This window comes from Sprattus sprattus (assembly GCF_963457725.1).
Source record: "Sprattus sprattus genome assembly, chromosome: 8".
Classification (NCBI taxonomy): domain Eukaryota; kingdom Metazoa; phylum Chordata; class Actinopteri; order Clupeiformes; family Clupeidae; genus Sprattus; species Sprattus sprattus.
In genome coordinates, this window is record NC_137927.1 from 14,882,829 (window position 1) to 14,904,841 (window position 22,013).

The window sequence follows — 22,013 nt, forward strand, 5'->3', positions numbered from 1 at the left end:
CCCACACAGAAGCAGCTCATTTGATTAACGAGTGGAAACCAAATGCTGTTTCTTAAATCAGCCAACTATGAATTTTGTTGATAGTCTAACACTAATCCTGTCAACAGGCTCTAGGTAAACATATAAGGCAGTACTGGATGTTCTTCATATTTCTGACACTGGTTTTTCCAGACCAAATGGCTTTTATTAGATAATGTGTCAGTAACTGAACATTTAATGAACATTTAATTAAACAACTAGTACAACTGAAATGTTACATTTGTGTTTGACAGTGAATTGGGGGAAAAACAACAGTCTACATTAGAACTGCTTATTTAATACTTGACATGAGACACGGTTCTTACAAGGCTCTTGAAGTGCTATGTTTGTGCAAAGGGAAGGAGAGACAAGGGGATACAAGAACAACCAGGGACATCAATATGAGGCAAACTGTTCTGAAATGTTCAAATGTATCTTCCAACTTCAAATGTCTCTGTGAAATGTCTAAATTGTTTGTGTTCCAGCACTTGATATTTGCATTATTCTTGTTTGAAACTGAGCAGTCCACATTCACTTCAGTGCAAGCACGCATACACCTTCAAAGACTATGAACTCTTTACAACTCTTTACAAGCATTCTGTAAAAAATAGGTTCTTTCCCCTGGCTTCGGATGTTTCCATCAATAGTTAATTTGAAATATACAGTAGATTTTACTGTGACATCTTTACATTGCATATTTAATATACAAACAATATATACAACTTAAGCCTTTCAAAACAAAGGAGAAAAAAAGCATACATCTGTTTTATAGGGTCCAGGCTATGCCAACATGTTGAGGTTCTATTTTGGCATCTGAAACATATGGTGTGTGGTTGTACAGTGAAATTATAATAAATTATAAGGACAGGCAGGACTCCTTAACGTGGCATATCAGGAACAAAAGAACGGGGCTAAAACCTCCTGTCCATAAGTCTAATAGCTAGCCTGTTTGTGCAAACTCACTGAGGTGGACAGCATGAAGATATGTGCAGCCACATAACTGCTCACTTCTAGATTACATAAAAAAAAATACATATTTTTTTAGCAATATTATATTCTATTCCATTCTTAACCCTGATTAGTCCAGTGCTGTACCTCAGCTATGGCTCTATGAAATGTCTATATGATAAATGTACTCCGCTCATCCAGACTTGGTGGAATACCTTCATCTTAATACAGCCTTGCAGCTGTACATGATGTTCACGGTGAAGACTGAACTTAGTTGTTTCTCTACAGCGCTAAAACACATCTGTCTTACCAGTGGTTCCTCACTACCTTCTCTCCACCACAGAGAACTACTCCCCAAAGGATCTACGTTTCCATTTTCTCTAATTGACCATCCTATGCAGCACAAGTATCCTATGAGTTGACCAATGTTCTGTTGCCCCCTTCCTTCACACTGTTCTGGACTATGTGGAACATCAACAGTCTCAGTACAAGAAGAGTCACACTGAAGTCCATTCGTGATTGATGGTTTCTAGATTAATGTATCTTTTTTTTTTTTTACATTATTATTGCTCGGAACCTCCAGGGGTTCTGAAATGGAAGGATTACATACATGTTAAAAAGGCTGCCAAAGGTGCTTGTGAGATCAATCAGATCCCTTTTCATCATAATTTGTATCATCATGGAGCATGTTTGAGAAGGGCAGAAACTGCTTTTCAATCTAATCCACCATAACAGTGTGAGGATCAAATGGAACATTACAAAAGAATGGTTTCCATAGGGGTTTGCTTTTCTTCCCAGCTTGTTTTATGAAACAATGATCATTATAGTACAGGGGCATCAGGATAGGTCCGTTCTAAACTGCATCAAACCTTCAATAAATAAAAGGGCCTGTTTCGCATTGTCTTGACGTGATCAAAGACAGCAAGAGACCTGTGCAGGTAGGCTCATCCTTCCAGTGGTAGACTCAAGCCCTGAGTTATCTGTAAAAACAAATATTGACACAATATAAAAATGTTAACGTTAAATGTCAGGGAAAAGATCGTGATGGTGATGGACTAGCAACACAAAGGAGAGAGGAGAATTGTGATGTCTGTGAGTGCTCACTGGACGTGATGCAATCTGAGGATGATGTAAGGTAATACTGCAGAATCCCTTTCCCCTCACAGAGCCGTGCCAGAGCGGCTCTTTATTTCATTTGGTATTCTCCCCTTACAACAATGCACCGTGTGAACCGCAGGGAAGGAAATCTCCCATGATGCAACGGGTAATATTTGAAGACAGCAGTAGTCAGATCAGTACCTTTCCCTCAGGGTCAGGGCTGGGTTGTGGTTGAGGAACGACAGTTGCTGCTCGAGGCTACACACACGGAAGGCTAGGTAACAGGAGGACAGGATGAGAAGAATGATCCTGCAGACCACAGTCAGAAAGAGAGAGCAAGATAAAGAGAGAAAAGGAGAGAAAGTGAGAGGAGGAGGGAGAGAGGAGGAGACTATTAGTGCAGGCATCTAGTTTGAATAATTAAGTGATCTTGTTTGTAGAATTAGCATGCATTAAATGAAGAAAAATGTACTACATCAGCCTAAACACCAGATGGCAGCATTGGGGTCTGAAAGAGCCCTGTTACCAAATCTGCCTAGTAACTACTGCCATATTCTTAAAGGGAAACATGCATTCTCTGTGATAATTACATACTCATATATGATCATTCATCATTCAAAGATCCCAGAGGAATCGTATACCTGCAATCGTACAAGTAACACAGAGTAGGGATGGATTTTTTAAACCCATAATACATTTATTAAAATGTTCAAACATTAATATCACACCGTTCAGCACATTAATATTAAAAGCCAGGTTCTGCAGATGGGGCCTGCAGAAGAGGAGCCAAAATTGAAAAATGAGATTAACAGAGGGAGAGGGAGAGGGAGAGGGAGAGGGAGAGGGAGAGGGAGAGAGAGAGAGAGGGAGAGGGAAAGGGAGAGGGAGAGAAAGGGAGAGGGAGAGGGAAAGGGAAAGGGAGAGGGAGACCCAGTCAGCAGATTTACTGTTCCCCAGTGCCAGAGTTCGACCCAACTCACAGTAGGATGAAAAACTTCAGCAGCTGGTACTCCATCTGACCCAGTTCCGGAACTGGTTCTGTGAGCAGGATCTTCTCTGTCTCTAGGCCGATTTCTGTAGAGCAAACAAAAAGCACATGAATCCGGGTCAGGCTGGGTAAGAACTAGCCGCACACTATTAAATCCTAATTCCCTTATTTAGACAGAGAATTTTCTCTGCTGGACAAAAAATAGGTCCCATCCTTTATTAAGTATTTTGTTGGCGTGAGAACTGGTATGACCTTGTTTTTGTGGGCTAAGCAGGTACACATTTTTATTATTTGAACTAGACCGGTGCATGCTTGCTTACACAACCACACGCATGCAAAGACAAAACAAATACAGGCCAAAGAGGACACATGCAAAAGATAAATGTGGTCTACCCATTTCTATGTAATGTCTGTCTGCACCCACAGAGATCTAGATCTAAAACGAGGACAAATTGTTCTCAAAACCCTCAACTATTGAAGCATTTAGTGAAGCATTTACACACACAACACAGACACACACACACATACACATGTACACTGACACACACAGACTCCCACACACACACACCAGTTGACAGCATTCAGCTGCAGATGCAACAGGCCTTTTTAATTCCAGCTCTATCATGAGAAAATCTCTATTTGTGCCTAATCTGCCACAGCGAAGAGAGACGGATCGAATCAAACAGTGCCTCGCTTGTTCCACCCCCACACGTGCTGTGGATTTACTGGAGCTGAAGAACAGGACAGACTGCACACTAAGCTGAGCAAACAATCAAAATAGTACCACATTCATATATATTTCACATTTAGGTGGGCTGGGAGTACTTCGCTACACTTCATCTGGAACTAAGCACTACAAGCAAGCCAGTGAAATGAGTGCACAGATTCTTGCTGTTCACATGGGTGTGTAATCACAATCATATTATGGGAGACAGTGACTGAGTAAACTAATGGTAAATACATGTCAGATACATAGACTTGATTGCATAAAGCAAGTCCTCTTAACTGACATAGTGATAATGGCTAAATTAAATTTAAGATAAATGGAAGTTGCACGAGTGTATCTATTATTCAGATATTCAGAAGGTTGGACTGAGAGTTCATGAGTGTGTTCATGTTCTGTACCCACAATCCCTGGAGAAGAGCCACAGGTGTGCTGTGTGTCTGTTTGTGTTTGTGTGTCTGTTTGTGTGTGTGTGTGTGTTTGTGTGTGTGTTTGTGTGTGTGTTTGTTGTGTGCGTGTCTGTTTGTGTGTGTGTGTGTGTGTGTGTGTGTGTGTGTGTGTGTGTCTGTCTGTTTGTTTGTGTGTCTGTGTCTGTGTCTGTCTGTTTGTTGTGTGTGTGTCTGTTTGTTGTGCGTGTCTGTTTGTGCGTGTCTGTTTGTGTGTGTGTGTGTGTTTGTGTGTGTGTGTGTGTGTGTGTGTGCATATGTTCAGCATTAGTGGGTGACTGTCCATGCATATGTGTGTGTGTATGTGTGTGTGTGTGTGTGCATATGTTCAGCATTAGTGGGTGACTGTCCATGCATATGTGTGACTGTGTGTGTGTGACTGTGTGTGTGTGTGACTGTGTGACTGTGTGTGTGTGTGTGTGTGTGACTGTGTGTGTGTGTGTGTGTGTGTGTGTGTGTGTGTGTGTGTGTGTGGGGGGGGGGGTATGCGTCTGTGTGTGTGCATGTCCTCACCCTCCAGTGGCTGGTCTGTTTGGAAGGGTGTGTCCGTGGCGCTGAGGCTACCGGCCGAGTTCCCCAGCAGGTCTGGGAGCGAGGAGGAGACCGACACCGCGGAGGGCTTCCGCCTCCACTTCAGCACTGGGGGGAACTCGACCGCGACGACCGGGAACTCATCAGGGGCCGGGAACTCGTCCTGGTTGGGTGGAGATGGTGGGTCGGGGGGGGGGGACAGAGGATAGGGAGAGATGGGAGACATGAGCGCACATGCAAAGAGAAAACAAATCACTATTCAATGCATAAAGACGAATTCAAAACAGTCACGGAAATATGCATTTCTATATCTGTGGTCATGTACTGCCATAGCAACACCAAGTTTGTTTTTCAGTGAGTACTGATTTGATGTTTTTTAGTACATTGAATGTGTATGAGAAAATACAAAAGTAAAATGTCTTACAATAAAAACTAAACACTGATCTAGACACTAGATGGTAGCACTGAGGCCGGAATTAGGGAGAGATCAGATGCTGCTCAGAAACCGAATCAGTATTCTGCTTTAGTTTCTTGTGACGGAGGCAATTTGACAATCTGGCAGTGTGAGACTTAGTTGAGATATCCAAACAGATATAGCTTCAGTAGACCCCTGCATTTAATTTACCTTGCAACTTGGTGAGATAAGGTGACACAATCAGACTGGCAATATCATTATGTATAAATGAATATGTCCACCTAATTTACCAAACTACTGCTCATCATTTTCAGTTTGAGGGCTTATATTGGGCAGTATGATCCGTAAGTGATGTTGTAACCGTCACTGCTGACACTGACCAATGGGCAAATCACATTGCATAAGTTTGGTGTTATGGGAGATAGGGGTCACTGTTTTGCTCCCATTAGCCAGCAGAGGTATTATTGCTCATGTCATCAGCTGTAGACTTCTGTATCTACATCTGGGGACATTTCCTCTACAGAATGCTGTCAATGAGCAGTGTCAGTGTGGGAGGAAGTCTGTGTTTTTTTTGTATTTAACTGTTACATTTGACACATTCTACATAGTTGCATAGTAGTTGATTATTTAAATTCTTCTCTTCAGGTCTACATTCAGCTAGACTATTATGTGGCTACATGTAGGTGATGTTTTTAGAATATATATTGCACTTAATGTAAACTAAACAAACAAAGACTTTAGGAATTGTTATAGCCTTTATATATCACTGTTGTTCCTACAGATAGTGCAGGTACAGTAACACATGCGAGAAGTCCAAGGCTCACCAGAGATAAGGAGTTGGGTTCCTCCATAAACTGCTTGAGACTGAGACTCTTCTTGCCATTGACCTGAATGAAATGTGATAGGTTGGATTTCTCTTTATCTCCATAAATACAATCACATAATTGGCAGCAAGTTCGATGGTGCGATGGTGTCATTTGCACTTTGAGCTGCATTTTTTTGTATGAAAGGTACTGTACAAATAAAGCGTTATTATTATTATATTATTATTATTATTTAACGTTACCTGGAGGTGCGTGCAAATCCGCCTCAATACATCATAAACACTATCTCTGGACAGGAGTGACACAAACACATACTGAAAGAGATAAAGAGGGAGACAAACATCTTCCATTAGATACAATCAGAACTGACCTCACCCCCTACATGTAGAAAGACACTGTAGACACGGTAACTTTAATGTGTGAGAAAATTACAACTCGTACAACAAACACAAATGCAAATACAACCACCATGTAAATCAGAAGCAAGCACAAACATAAACAGTCAAATTCAGTGATACCAACGGAACAGCAATACTATCTAATAATCCCATTACCAGGAAAAGAGTAACATTTTCCCATAAGAGAGATGAGTGTATAAAAGCAGCCAGTGGAAAGAGCTTATAGCTTAAAGGCTTAAAAAAGGCACCACGGGGAACATATTTCCATTTAGAATTAATTTCATTCAACATCTCCTGTGCTTCTGCCTTTAAGTGAGACAAAGCATCTTCTGCAGTGTTATCTAGACAATGCAGACGACTGACATCCTAAAAGCATTGTGGTATGACTGAGTTTTATATATAGACATAATTCAGTAATCTAGTGAGTTGTCAAAGGACCAGAAGGCTTAGATCTTATGTCCGTCAAGGATCGTGTAACTGGAAGCCTTGTGGTTTTGCTGGGGTAAAGTTTGTGACGGTACAGGAAACCACTACCGGCTCAAGGAATTTTGGGTTTCAGCGGAACTGAAATAGCCAAGCCTCCTACATTACAGCTACCAATGACCCACACCACATAAGATAAAGCTGTTTCTTTGAAGCAGCAAACACGAGCATCATCCAGATAAATCATGATGACAAAGCGATTCTGAAAATATGAAGCATGGTGAGCACACCTGTAATATTTTCTCGCGTCCTCAGGGAAGGTGGAATGTACACTGCTGGCGCAAACAATAGTCTTTTCTACGTGGCGGTGAGAGGGAAAAACAGGACTAAAATAGATTCCTGCGAGTCACCTTGAAACCCCCTCAGCATAACCAAACTACTGAGCAGGCGATTTACATTAGTCTGTTTTTTTTCCCCAGCCACCTGTGCTCGCTGACAGGCTTTTGTTTCCACAATGGCTTTTGCCTGACCCCTATCTCTTCATTGCCTCAATGCTCCTTTCAAACAGCTTCCCCTTTGAAGCGCTTCTTCCCAAAGCCAGCCAACACTATGGTTTTAACAGTTTACATTTGCCTGTCTACAGATATGAAGGAGAATATAATGGTGTGCTCCTTCACATCTGTTCAGTTGCTGATACAAGGTAAAAACAGAAATTCACATTTTAAAGTACAATGGTGGTCAACACACTATTTTTAAAAGCTGCCCTGATGTATTTGTGAGCTATTATGACCTACAGGCTTCAACAACAGAACCTGCCTGACAAGCTAAGAGGTAAAAATGCTTAACCAGTAAAAGGGCATTTTGGCTGTTAATAATCATTTTGCTGTCATATTTGCATTTTTCCCCCACTAGAGCATACATGAGCCCCTCACCTTCTGACTGGTGTCTGTGGTGATGGCCAGTCCATTGGGAACCAGGCCTGCTGTTTTATGTTTCTTCACCAGTCGCACAGACACCACTGGGATGGCCACCTGTGAGCAGAGATGAAAGCAGACCATCAATCATCATTACTGGCATATGGTCACGACTGGCACGTAATCATGCACACTGGCCGACCAAGAAACATGTTCCTCATCATACACTGTTATTGCCTAAAATTATCTTGGCATTACATAAACACTGTATATACATGTATATACAAATGGTATAAATGGTTATTATTATATATACAATAATAACTGTATGTACCAAAGGTTATATAAACATGTTACATATTGCATGTATTATATGTATTATATTTCAGCATGAAACAGACCAGAATAGACCATGGTATATTCATGAGATATCACACTCTTTGAGTATGTATTCCTTTGACTCACTGCCATCATATAGAACAACATTATACATGTGATCACAATGCTCATTACTCTTTGTACATTTGCCAAATAAATCATCAAACTGCAAATACTCATCAGAAATGTGATGTAGTTTAGTTACACAGTATATACACAGATTAAGAGTGTGGGATTGGCTGGCACTCAACAGTGATGGCCGTTTTGCAGCCATCCTGTGATATGTTATCATATCTAGAGTGCACATGAACATCATTCCATTCCTCACTCAAGGCTTTTAAGCTAGATAAAACCTCCAGCAGGAATTCCAACGGCATACCGACAGCATGTATGCGAGGATAAAGGTGAACTGTTGACTTTGACTGACTTGGCCTGCAGCTAATGTGGCACGCACCATACAGAGTCTTGTCTTTTATGGGGCCTTGGAAAGATGTGTCACACACACGGCCTTGAAGACCTAGCCAAACTTATATTTCCTGACACTTACCTTAATGTCCTTGCCAAAGAGGTTGGCGTAGAAACACAGCCAGTTTCTGGAAATGTAAAGGCGGCCCTGCAGGAGGATATCTCGTAGCAGAGCACACGAGTACACTGGGAAAGGGGTATCACACACAGACACACAGTCACACACAGACATACACACAGACACAGACACACACAGACACACACACACACAATCATATGTGTAAATATAAGCATAAACTGCCAAACACACAGAAACACACATGAAAGCACACAAATAAATAGAAACACAGACAAATATACACACAGATTCACGCAGTGACACACAAGATTGACACACAAGATTGACACAGATCTGGATGACATTTAGTGGAGGTAAGATGAGTCTAACGGAGAACACACATATCCTGTTTACCACTGCCATGTCACTGTGGTTTCAAATTCAGTTAGAAGTAGTTGGTATGAAGAATATACTGTGTGTTGTGTAATATAAAATAAATAAGAAATGAAAAGTCCAAACATTGTATGTTATTATTATACTGTACATCATTATTGTGATACAATACTTTTCATAGAAATTATTTAGCAGACTAAAGGAAGATCCCGTTTGAATTATTAACATTTTACAAGGACAAAACACCGGAACTTTGCTATGCTAACAGCTCCATACAGAACTTCAGATAAGAGAGAGCAGATCAAGCGAGCTTGTCTTCTCGCAGACAAATCAAGCTTGAGAAAGAGAGTAATGAATATGGGCAACGTATTAAAAAAAACAAAAACAGAAATGCTATAAATAGGCACAGCAAAGCATGATTTGGCAGACTTACCTTTCATGAGGATCTCTTCCTTAGGGACAGTCTGAAAGAGCTTGTGGTACTGGGAGTTGTACTTGCTGACGGTCTGTGCGGAGGGACAGGGCAAAGTCATGAGGTCTGCCGCAGCAGTGGGGCTCCGTTGCCCCAGAGGACGAGAGCCCTGCACCAGGCTCAACATGCTGATGCCACACACACGCACACACACACACACACACACACACACACACACACACACACACGCACAGTCACTCTCACATGCAAACACACACACACGAGGACCCTCTCACAAGCACTTGCATGGAGAGGAGGCAGCAGCTGACAAGTAGCGCTACGAGCAGTCCTTCACTTCCTTTCCGGATGTGAGTTTGGTGCCCGTGTGTATGCGCGTGCGTGCGTGTGTGTGTGTGTGTGTGTGTGTGTGTGTACAACTCTAGCAGACTGATACTCTAGCGACTCTCCTCATCTTTCCTCTCCTCTCTCAATAGGGGCCAGCTCAACCCCTCCTCCCGAGAACACACACACAGACACAGGCACACACACAAACACACACACACACACACACACACACACACACACACACAGACACTCACAGACACACTCACACACAACCACCTTCCGGCTCCTCGCGAGCACAGAGCTAACACCTGTGTCTGCTTTTTCCTAGTAGTTTATCACTGCAACGCGACCGAGCAGAGACAACAGCTGTAACACCTTCTTGATCCACAATGGAAAACAGAATGATATATGTGGAGAGAAAAAAACGAAACGCTGGCTTGCCACACTTCATGCCACATTTGTACTCTGGACTTCGTGTCCTGCCTCCCTTTCCAGAAGTGTCTGCACCTCAGCAAACATTCACTTAGCCAGGGATAGTGGAGCATTTAGATAACCATCATAATCCGGATGGAGTACTCAATGTTTTACCCCCATGGTTGCACAACATCACAGATCTGGCCGTGGTGACGTGATGCAATTAAAGTTGTGGCATTGCACATTTATGACTTGTAATCATGTTTTCAGGAAGCCACTAGTTCCTTGACTTTATCACATCTCAAGGTCGGAAGCATCGACACCTTTAAGGATGAAGGGTCCAATAAACGCTGCAGTGACTTGTTTTTAATAAACTTAGCCTTGACCCTTCCCTGACATCTTTCCTTGATCAGCACGTGATAAATCTTTTCTCCAATGCTTCTGCTGTGACGTTATTGTTACTGTCAATGGAAATGTATATAAAGGTCTTGGACAACATGAGAATGGCGTTATTATAGTGCTTCAAAATAAAATAACATCTACAGAACACAAATCACAAACGTAAAATGTGACTTACAGAGCCACGGTAGCATTTCTTCACATCCTCGTACGATAGTTCATCGATAAGCTGCAATCTGTAACACAAAGCAAAGGGTGTGGAATATTGATACTGTGGAATATTGATATGAGAATTCACTCAACACCTTTTGACCCTCATATTTTCACTGTAGTATCTTACAGTATAACAATACAGCTGTTGTGTGGCGACCTTGCTTAGTTGAAGGTTAGGACACAGGATGATTAATACTTACATTACACACAACTGAACCAAATGAGGACGCATTAAATGAACCCTGATGGTGCCCACATGGAGTGGAGCACGGTCAGCTAGCCTGAAGTGCACAGTCAATTACAAAGAGTGAGATCACTCCCCTAGAATTCAGCTTGTGCCATTAGTTACGGAATCATATGGCACGCAGCCATTGGCTTACATGCCAGCCATGCTGCTCGGGAGCCAAGCTGTGTGCCATGAGCCAGGTACCACAGAAAGCCCACACCCATGATGCCACCTGATACACTGAGTCCAGAAAGGGATTTATTCCATGCAGTACTAGCATTAGCTCTTCGCTATCTCTGCACATTTACTTAATGAGGAGCTGGAGTTGGTATGCGGTCAAGATTTTAAGTCTGGGTTGTTTACTCATTTTAAAATAAAATCACATTAGTCCTTAAGTTCTTAAATGCATTTATCCGGCAGCTGAGCAACAGTTATTCTGAACATCTGCTCAGCGTGTAGGAGCTATATTATGCATCAGGGGAAACCTGTCTGATTGTTTGATATGATAAGACTTGGTCCTAACATGTACCAGTTTCCACACCTGCGTGTGAATGTGTAGAAAGCAAAAACAGGAACATAGACATTTGTATTCAAGATGTTTCAGGAGTAAAGATATGTTAGGTCAAGATATGTTTCAAGAGTAAACGGAACTCTTTTCTTGTTTTTTTTTCAAGTGCTTGGAGAAAGTTTCTTAATGAATGGGCGACACAGAACAAAACATTGTCTACTGTATTTAGCACAGCGCATCAGTATAAGGACCCTTTAACATCAGAGAAAGTCAGGTATCTAATCTGCCTGGAAGTAGGGAGAAGAAGGGAAAGAGAGAGAGGGAGAGAGAGATAGATAGAGAGAGAGAGAGAAAGCGAGAGAGAGAGAGAGAGAGGGAGAGGGAGAGAGAGAGCAGGCTAGAATGTGGAGATGTGTGCATATGTTTGTGATCCTTTAGTGCTCTGGGGCAGTATCCCACAATGAACAGCTGTTCTGTTCTGTTCTGTTCTGTTCTGTCGTGGGGGGCGTACAACACTGAGGAAAAAGAGCCGAAATTCTCTGACATTATTCGCTCAGATTAAGTATAACAGACATTTTTTAAACAATTCATTCGTTCATTTTTGATGATTACAACTTCATCCTAAAGATTGATCAAAACTATCTGCAATGCTTATCGAAATTCACACAACAAATATGAAAGACGCTGGCTGAGATTGTGTTCATCACGCACTGGAACTAGGTCAAAGGGTTTTGTAGAACTTCCTGTGGAGCACAGGAGAGATGGTTATGCATGCTGAGCAGCCAAATGACTGCAGGAAAGGAGAGAAACAGAGAGCAAGAAACAAGTACAAGAGGGGAGGCCACTAGGATACTTGACTTCTGACACAGCTCTGAGCTCTGGGAATTGACTACATAAGGGAAGCTGGAGCTGTGTGTGTGTGGTCATCATGTGCTACGTATGTCATCATCAGGTGCTCTGTGAGTCACCAGGTTTTATCTCTAGCCTGCCATTCTCCGCAGGGGCTATGGCATTCGTTCATGTTTGTTATTTGATCTGTAACACCTGCTCGTAATACAGAACACCAACATACAGAGAATCGGAGGGCTTTCAAAGGTTCACAGCATAAAATGAACAAATACAAATATTCGCTAGGTGCATAGCGGTGTATGTTTTTGTTCGTGGTTAATTATGTTTTAATTAATACATTTCCTTGAATTGAATGGGGTATGACTTGAGTTGAAACGACTGAAAAATCAGTCACAAATAAAACTAGAAGGATTTGTTGAGGGCTTCATGTGCGGATACATTTTCCAGAAATGACTTAAAATGCAGGAGATTAAAAGAGAAGGCTAGTATGTAGACTTAATTGCAGATATAAAAATGGTAGAATGGATTTTATTATGTGCCTCCTTCACAAGCACACTTTCCTCCCAGGCCAGTTCTATAAGTTTGATGTCTTCTTGTAAACATTTATTTGACAGCCCATGTTTACAGCAAACAACTTCGGAATAATCTTCTGGCAGTGGTGCATGCAACCAACTGGATTCTTCTATAAATAGTCTTCACACGCTGGCAGTAATCCCCATGTGAGAGGCTTGCCTGGTTATTGAAAAACACTAGGTTTCACAAGGGACATGGCTCTGTAACATTCATTTTCAGGTCTTAATAAAGCCCGTAGTAGTAAACATATAGGAGCATGTGTAATAACACAACAGCAGTTGGTGTTCTTTAAAGAGCATTCTCTCTCATATGGTGGAAATCCTTAACCTTCAATTATTCCTCAAGGTACAAAGGAAGGTAATTACCATTGGCAGATCACCATGAGTACCCTATTGCTATTGCAGTCACATACTTTCAATGACACGTCCCGCAGCCATGGCTAGTGTTGTTCGGCCACTGGGCATTGCTGGGCAGTGAGGCTGCATCTCTCTGGTAGCATGGTAGAGTGAGGATGTGCTGTGATCCTAGGGTAAAGGGAATCTAAGGGAATCTAAAAAAGATCTAACGCATATTGACATGGAAACACGTGATTAATGATTGCACACCAGAGTCATAATAGCTTTATAGACCTGGGAAGCGCACATCAGATACAAACTGAGTGAGAATAGCTTAGATTGCATACAATCATTTCATGTCACAGGGGCTCTTCCATTTCGTTTTAGGAAAAGAGCCATATTAAGGCTCTATCCATGCAGCAGCCCATGAACCACAAAACCTATATTAAGCCCAGCATTAGCCTTGGTCAAGTCCCTCTTTAAGTATGGGGTAAATTAGTTTATATTGCTCTGAAATTCAGTGGGCAAAGAGACAACAGCGAGCTCTGCCAAATCCTGCAGAGAGAACAGATCCCTGCAGATTAGACCCCTGCCTCAGAGCCTTCGTTACATAAGAGCCAGTCCACGTCATAACGTAACCTGTGTCATTCACCGAGGGGGTCAGGCTATGAAACTGACTGCTCTCCTTCTAACTTTTACATTCAAATAACCTGCTGGCTCTTTGGTGCATATGCCATGCATGAATAATCTGTGCTTCTGGGAAAGGGCTGACGGAGCAGATTTATGAATTTACCCAGCAGTGCTGGTCTAATTTAGAGCAAAGTGCAGAAGGGTCCATACATCATGGCAGAGCAAACAGAGACATGGTGCACACGTACATCGAGCTTAAATTAACTAATGCCAACAGTTCAAAGATGGATGGCTTTTATGTAACTTCTTTCTGTATTCTTCCATTGCATCTATGCAATGAGATAGTAAATTCAAAGAACAACAAGGGTATTTGCTAACATATAGGCTTGTTGTTCGTATTCAGTAATTTAGAGCTTCTCTTGAGCAAAGCAGCAGGACTGATAGCTTATTGGGATACAATTGAAATAAGTGTAAATGGAATGGGCCTAATTCACGTTTAATGCTTATCACATAAAATAAAGTCAAACAGTGAGGTTTATTTAAGTTCATACATTTTAGTCCAGTTGGAAGCTGGCAACAGTAAAAACTTAATACCAAAGGTTTGGTTGTTTTTAGTCAAACTGATGGTGATGCTGTATTTTTGCTTGGAGTGTCTTAGTCAGAGTGTTATTGTATCATAACTGCACCTGCTTACACATTGTCCCTGAATGGTATATCTGGAATACATATAGTCATGGAATACAATAACACCATCAATATCCCATTAAGTTATGCATTATGATATGTTTTAGAGCTGGAAAATCCACGGGCATTGTTGGCTGAATGAAGTTACGTGTGCATGAGTCAGACGAATCAACAAAAGCAAGTGTTTGAGTATGGCCTGCACAGTACAACAAAAGCCTGAGGGAGGAACAATATTGGACTCTGTTCACATGTTCAACTCCCCTGAGATTTTTAACCCGCTAATGATGGGGACATTTGAAAAAAGAGGTGGTATTTATATTAGGGGTGTGCTGTAGTACAGACGTCACAGTCTGAATGCATCATGGTGTTTGTACTTGAAGCACAAAGCGACGTCTCGGTAAGCCCCATGTTACGTGCGCAGGAAGCAGACAGTCTGTGTTTTGACTTGCCTGAACTGTGGGGGGTTTTGGGTGTCCTCTTCCTTAGGGGGCTCGGCCAGGTCCGGAGCAGCCGTGAGGAGGCCAACGTCCTCGCTCGGTTCCTGCTGCTCAGTCATGCTCTTCGGCCTGCATGCAAACAAACAAGGCCCCGCTCGGACAATGAGAGCAGGCCCAGACCAAAGTGAAGTTGAACATCAGACACACGCACATGCACACAGACACACACGTGAGTGCCAGGATTATGCTTTACACATGGTCCGTTTCACATGCTAATGCCCATACAAATGGCCTTCCATAACAAAAGAAACATGCAAACTCACACAAACTCACTCACACACACACACACACACACACACACACACACACACACACACACACACACACACACACACACACACACACACACACTGACACTAAAGCGCACAAGCACACACACACACACACACACACACACACACACACACACACACACACACACACACACACACACACACACACATGAATGCCAAGGATTACACAAGTCACACGGTACAAATCACAAGCAGGGACCATGTAAATGACCTTTCACAAGCAAGCACAGTGGTATAGAAATTCCAACTCACACTGTGACTCCCTCTCTCCCTCTCCCTCAGAGAAAGGAGCCAATATCCAAGGGCGTCACAGTCACACATAAGCGGACCTAATGAATATGCACCGGCACACACGCAAATGTAAACACACACCCACACACGCAAGTTTCCAGGTATGGTCCCATGGGAGCCCCTCACCCCCGACTACCTGCATGTGCAATTAAAAATGAAGAGTATAATAGCCCTGAGCACAGCCAGAGTTATCTGCCTCCACTGTGGACCTGTCTTACTCCACCAGCCACCTCCCATCATTATCTCTAATTGGGAGGAGTCATTATTGCTCAGGCTCTGCCAGTTCGATGAGCTCTGACAAGTCTCTTCCCATTCTTTAAGGTCACTGTTGATCCACTGCCTTATGAGCAATTTGTGCTAAATCACTCACAGGGCAAATTGGGCCAAGAAAGCAGTAAGGGGGAAGAAGGTTAGGTGTCAGACCCAATGGGGCTTTACCAGTACTCGATCATATAATCTATAGACAGCTTGTTTTATGATAGACCAGTGAGCTTCACAAATTAAAAAGAATTATGCATCAAGCCTGTCGTGTATTTAAGGAAGTATTCACTTCATCTGTAGAAGTTCACTTCAGAGAACAGGAGAAAACCTTTTGAGCTCCATAATAAATAGAAGGTGTTATTACACAGGCACAGGCAGACAGACTTGTCCCACGGTTGAAAACATAAATGGACACACATTGCTATTCACAACATACATATACCGATTTCTACTCAACAAACTTAAGGGAAATCCCACTTCCTTACTTACAAATACACTTGCTCCAAAAACAATGTGAACTAACATCTTTTTGCCACTGTCACCTACATACAGTAACACACCAGCCATTTCCTTTCAGAGGGTTTTTCTGTTCTTTGGTTCCCTAAATGGACACACACACATGGTGAAGGCTCATAGCCACGTGCTGGTGCCTCAACGTTTCACACTAGAGTGAAATCCAACGATAAGTCAAGTCCACAGAGCGTTCTAAGTCATGACTGTCAGTCACAGAGTATGACATGGTTGATATAGAAACTGTCTTGGCATGTGAGGAAATTTGAGGGATTCATACTGACTTATGCCATAGAAACATAATAATCAGTTAAAAAGGTATTAAAGAGAAAAACAGGGCTTGTATTAACCTTCGATCGTGTACTTCATCTATCACTATCACCTTAAAAATGGCTGCTATTCCAATGGACTTAATCCGACAGACTGGTAGCCAAATCAGAATTTAATACCAGATTAGAGTACACATTTATCTTCAGGCTTTTGAATCAGAAGAACATGCTCTCTATATTGTTATGCAAGTGATTATTTTATATGAAATTAGAAATGTGATCCATTTATGTTTGCAATGTTATATAAAAAGAAGCATTAGAATGCATCAAGCAGGGAACGTTGAGAACTTCATTATAGAACAGAGCAGATACGCTATCAGTCTATCAGCTACGGCAGCTTGAGGTCATGAGGGGGCATGTTCAGCTTAGACGAAATATAAATATTTGTTGACTTGTCTCGATGGCCTACCTCGTAGCTACACAGACTGAAGTGTCCTAATCATGAAGGTTAATCATCCCCATCTTCATCTTGAGCTGCGTCGCCCCTCCTCCTCGTCCCTTTTAGTGCCTATTTACCAGGCCGGGCCGTCACAGGACTGCCATAAATCCAATTAGCCTAATCAAATTAAGCATTGCACATTCAGGGATCTCTGTTAAAGGTGCACTGCCCGATTTTCTATGAAGCATCAAAATAGCAGCTCAAAATATGAGGCCCTCAATAGTAAATGTATAATATACACTTCCATTCCATGTGTCTTATTATGATTGTATGTTTGTCTCGATAAAGCAATAGTGAATAATATTGCATACTATCAATAAATAAAAAAACAGTAATTAATGAATCTATTTGGTTTTCAATAACTAGCATAGAAACAGTATTAAGACTAAAATAAGAGCTGTATGGTTGGGTCTTTAATGCATTAGACTAGTCCAACAAAGAACTGTAACATACTAAAATTATCTTCATAACTTATCCAAACATTAATTCCTTTGACAACATCGGTAGCTGTTGATAGCTGTTGAATGTATAAATGGTCTGTATCATCATGGCTTGACTGCTTGTGACAAAATCTTGAATCTAAATGGGTTTACAACTGTGAGGTAAGAATGTGGCTGTTAATGCATGCATGCTTGTGTATGTGTGAGCTAGTGATAAAGAATCCTTGCTTTTCTGATACCGATCATTTCTTTCGAACCGCTCGTGACAAAATCTTGAATCTAAATTGGTTTACAACTGTGAGGTTAGAATGTGGCTGTTAATATATGCATGCATGCTTGTGTGTGTGTGTGAGCGAGTGTTCAAGAATCCTTGCTTTTCTTCTGTAAATAGAGACTAATGAGGGTTCCCAGTCCAACCCAGCTCTCAACAAAGTGTTATCCAAAGAAAGGCCCATGGAAAAGCAACAAAGCCCTCTCTGTTCTCATCTCTGACCAGATAAATTGAAATAGCTTCAGTGATTCACTGTATGTAAATGGGACTGCACCATGGAGAATTCATGCAGCAGTGTTTCTAGGACTCACTCTTTGATTAACTACTGGTTCAATTTGTTTGGCTAATACATTTATTCATATTGTACTTATTATTTATATGAATCATTTCAATTGTAATAACTCAGATTCACATCACATGTTGTATTGTACACTACTAACAACAAGTAATTTCACATTGGAAAAATCCAACCATCATTCACTTATTTATACAGATCATAATACAACTGTGGTTTCAGCAAGAATTTAAAGATCCCCCCTATGAGCACTGTGTGTACGGCAATCTATTTATGTTCATATCTACAGTAGGCCCATAACGGCCCTGAAATCAGGATAAGTAGGCACAAGGCCATTTCACCTGAGACAGCCTTGGAGTGAGAGTGAAAGCTGACGTCATATGTTCTGATTATTCTCAGTGAGCAAATGGATAGGTACCAGGTGTAATAACCAATCCACCCCTGGGATATCTCACCCTCACTCAGCCTGTTGTAAGCAACACTACACTCTCAAGCAACAGCTGCAAAGCAGGAAAACTAATGGGCCCTTTCACATGGAACATCTGCAAGCAAGCGTGGCACCCCAGGCTCCTGTCACAGAAGAAAAAGTCACATGGAATGAATGCAGTCTAAAGAGTCCCACCACCTGCAGCCACCAGCAAGCTGAGTTTAACAGTGCAGCTCGACTGAAAGAGACTGCTTATTGTGGGCTGTTACAAGACAGATTATTTGAGAAAAATACTGTCCAGTGTGTAACAGTCTTCAATCTTTACCAAATGGAAATGTTAAATGTTGATTTTAACATATAATATAGAAAATATGTCAATTTACTGAGTACAGAATCGGGCATTCAGTTCTGTGATTTCCAGACATGGTGCAGACCCAACTCACAAACCTAAACGGAATAATAAAACTATATAGGCCTACTATAAATACACAACTTTGCTTTACTTAGTCTGCTATACAACTTGGGGGTTATATGCCATTGTGGTGTGTGGCATCCACTTTCAATAACATTAGATTCTATATGTGCAAACTAAAAGCAAGCAAAGAACCTTCAACCAGACACAATTTAACTATGATAAATGCAATAATGTGCACACACTCTCAGTTTGTGTGCAAAAAGCATACAGTGTGAAACGCTGTAGTACTCATAATTTATCTCAGGAGAAAGTCAATTGACATTCTTCCTGTTTAAACTATAATCCTGCCTATGGGTTTGATGTTGGTGAATGCCTTATATGTAAACAAAGGATTATGAATCACTCCTTTCATAAATCTTGTGGTGAAAATGTAGTTTTTTGCCTCGCCAATATCGATATTCATGCAAAATTAATTCATGACAGAGATCTCAACTAAGAGGAGTAATTCCCAGGATAACCTACACCTACAGTACAGGGAGAGTTTAAACACATCTCACGCATTTTTGTGCTAAGGGGGAAGGCTAACAACTCCAAAAAGATAGTGCTGTGTTGAGGCAGGCCAGCCATTGTTACACATATATTAAACATAAGCTATGCACTTGCTATAAATAGCCTATACTGTTAAATGTAGACCAAGTAGAGGTGAACAACGCCGATTTGACTTCTACACAATTCTACTTTGCTTTTCATAAGAATAGCCTAAACGTTTAGCAAGCCAAACTCTGCCAAACAACTGTTTTTTTTTTCGCTGTAATTTTATAGAGGGATTGCTGGATTGAAGAAATTCCACCTAACGTATAAAGTAAGGTTAACTGATGTTGCATTGATTCCCATAACAAAATGCGCTATCGTTTCACTTCAAAGGACACGTTCAACAGGCGCTTATACACCGTCAATCACTTCAGAACTTCTCTAGGTTACACTTCCCACCGAACATAGCCTACCTTTAATGAAAGCTCTTGCTATAATCCAGAACTCTCACGTCCTCCGTGGACTCAAGGTCGTGTAACGGGGAATCATCTCCATCTTACGTTGTCAGTAGCTAAACCTACGACAGTATTTCCGTTGCAAATCTTGAAGTAGTAACAATGTAACAGTATACAAAGTAAATTACGAAGACATGACTATCTGCTACAACGCTGCGAGTTCAGGTGTCCCAAACAAACTGCGAGCTGTATTTGAGAACCTGTTGCCCGAAGCACCCAGACACTGAAGTGGGCTGAGCATAGCTTGTTCCACCTCACGTTAGCTTAACTGGACTTGGTAGCAATTTAGCCGTGGTAGCCATTTCATTAGCTTTATGTCTTAGGACTTTAGACTGTACCAAGACTGACTGAGTATACATTTGGGACATTTAGGGTGGACAGTTGAGCTACACCAAGCTACAGCTGACGCTACCACCTTCAACATAATTGTTCCTCACGATATCTTACAAAAGTTGACATTTTGGGCTGGTGATTTAAGAACGCTTAAAAGCTACGTTGTCACACAGTAGGTTTTGTCTGTAGACATATAAAACATGTAAGAAAGGTTAGGGTTAATCTATGTGGTGACAATATGTATTTTGCATCAGGGTCTTTGAAGACCATTTGGAGGAAGCAGTGGGATATGAACAAATGCATAGGCAACATGTTTAATAGGCAGCCTGTCCGACTCGGCTGAACTGAAATCGTAGGTGACCACAGTGTTCCACTTGTTCACGCCATCAATGCTGCCACTATGCCGTAACACATCTCAGAGTGAAGGAGAAGTATATCAACATAATTATTTACAACACTTTGACATTTTCTCTCCAAAACTGATGACTGTATCGGATTCTCAGTAAGATACAACAATGTTGACGCAAATTGAGGTGTTGTCCCTCAGACATTTAAGTTATTGTCTGCTTGAGACAAATGGAAACAGTAAATAACCAGAAGCAAGACTAAAACCTCTTAAATCTAAATTCAGGTGAAAACAGCATCATCAGAGTTTAAAATAACTGAGAATAACTACACCAGCATCTCAGTCACCATAACAAACCATGCCTATAATGTACCACCATTTAAGCATAATCTCACACAATGACCTACTTTTTCCAGCATCACTGCACTCTGTAGGCAGACTTCTACAACACAAGAAAAATCACACACCGAGCGCACCCAGAAGTTTTGCCCTGCGCTCTAAAGTATAGCCTCGTATAGTGCTGTGCTGGGCAGAAAGTCGAAGAAATGGCCTCACCTCTGTCGCATGTGTGGTCTCTTGGCGCTGGGACCATTGGGGCGTTTGGCTGGGTCAGGACCCTCCAGGGGTGCCTCAGGACTGGCAGCGTATATAGTGCATCCCATGAAACCTCAAATCTCAGTTGCAGCACCGTCTCGGAGCAAGATCAGCCTTGTCCTCTCATGTTACTGTGAGCTCCCCCTCGCCAGATCCCTCCCGGTGAAAAAGCCATTGCCTCAGCATATCTCCCTGCCCCTCCCAGCATGGAGATAATCAGATTTCACATTTACACTCAACAAAATCATCCTTGCATAATCTCTCTGCCGCTGCATCAAGTTGCATGAATGAAGCCTCAAATGGCGCAGTTCTCTTTCAACCTCTAGTCTTCGCAAACTCAAAGCACCATAGTTATAAGTGTGGGAAACAAATTTACAGCAGTTGAAACACTAGGCAATGCCCCAGCACAAAATACTCCTCTGAAGAGTTAAAGTGGAGCTCAGATTTGCCAAGCCTGTGTGTTGGGTGAGCGGGCACCATGCCCCACACCGAACATGCCACCCATTCAATGGGCACTAGTGACCTCCAGTGGTGATGGCCATTCACCTCAGCTGTCTTGCTGCAGGGATTCACGTTTTCTCTGAGATATGACTGTCATGTCTACCAGATTGAGGTTT

The 22,013-nt window shown here is 41.8% G+C and overlaps 1 protein-coding gene across 1 annotated transcript; it reads right to left on the reverse strand.

Annotated features, from left to right (window-relative positions):
- Nucleotides 1–205: 205 nt before the first annotated feature.
- Nucleotides 206–21,464, reverse strand: gramd2aa (GRAM domain containing 2Aa; the record flags this gene model as incomplete). The annotated part of the gene is made up of 12 exons (XM_080844113.1): nt 206–1,946; nt 2,266–2,373; nt 3,045–3,138; nt 4,736–4,916; nt 5,993–6,055; nt 6,235–6,306; nt 7,746–7,844; nt 8,653–8,756; nt 9,455–9,527; nt 10,770–10,827; nt 15,059–15,175; nt 21,358–21,464. The coding sequence occupies 12 exons, from the start codon at nt 21,462–21,464 to the stop codon at nt 1,943–1,945; spliced, it is 1,080 nt and encodes a 359-aa protein (XP_080700239.1). The 3' UTR covers nt 206–1,942.
- Between the last annotated feature and the right edge of the window lie 549 nt (nt 21,465–22,013).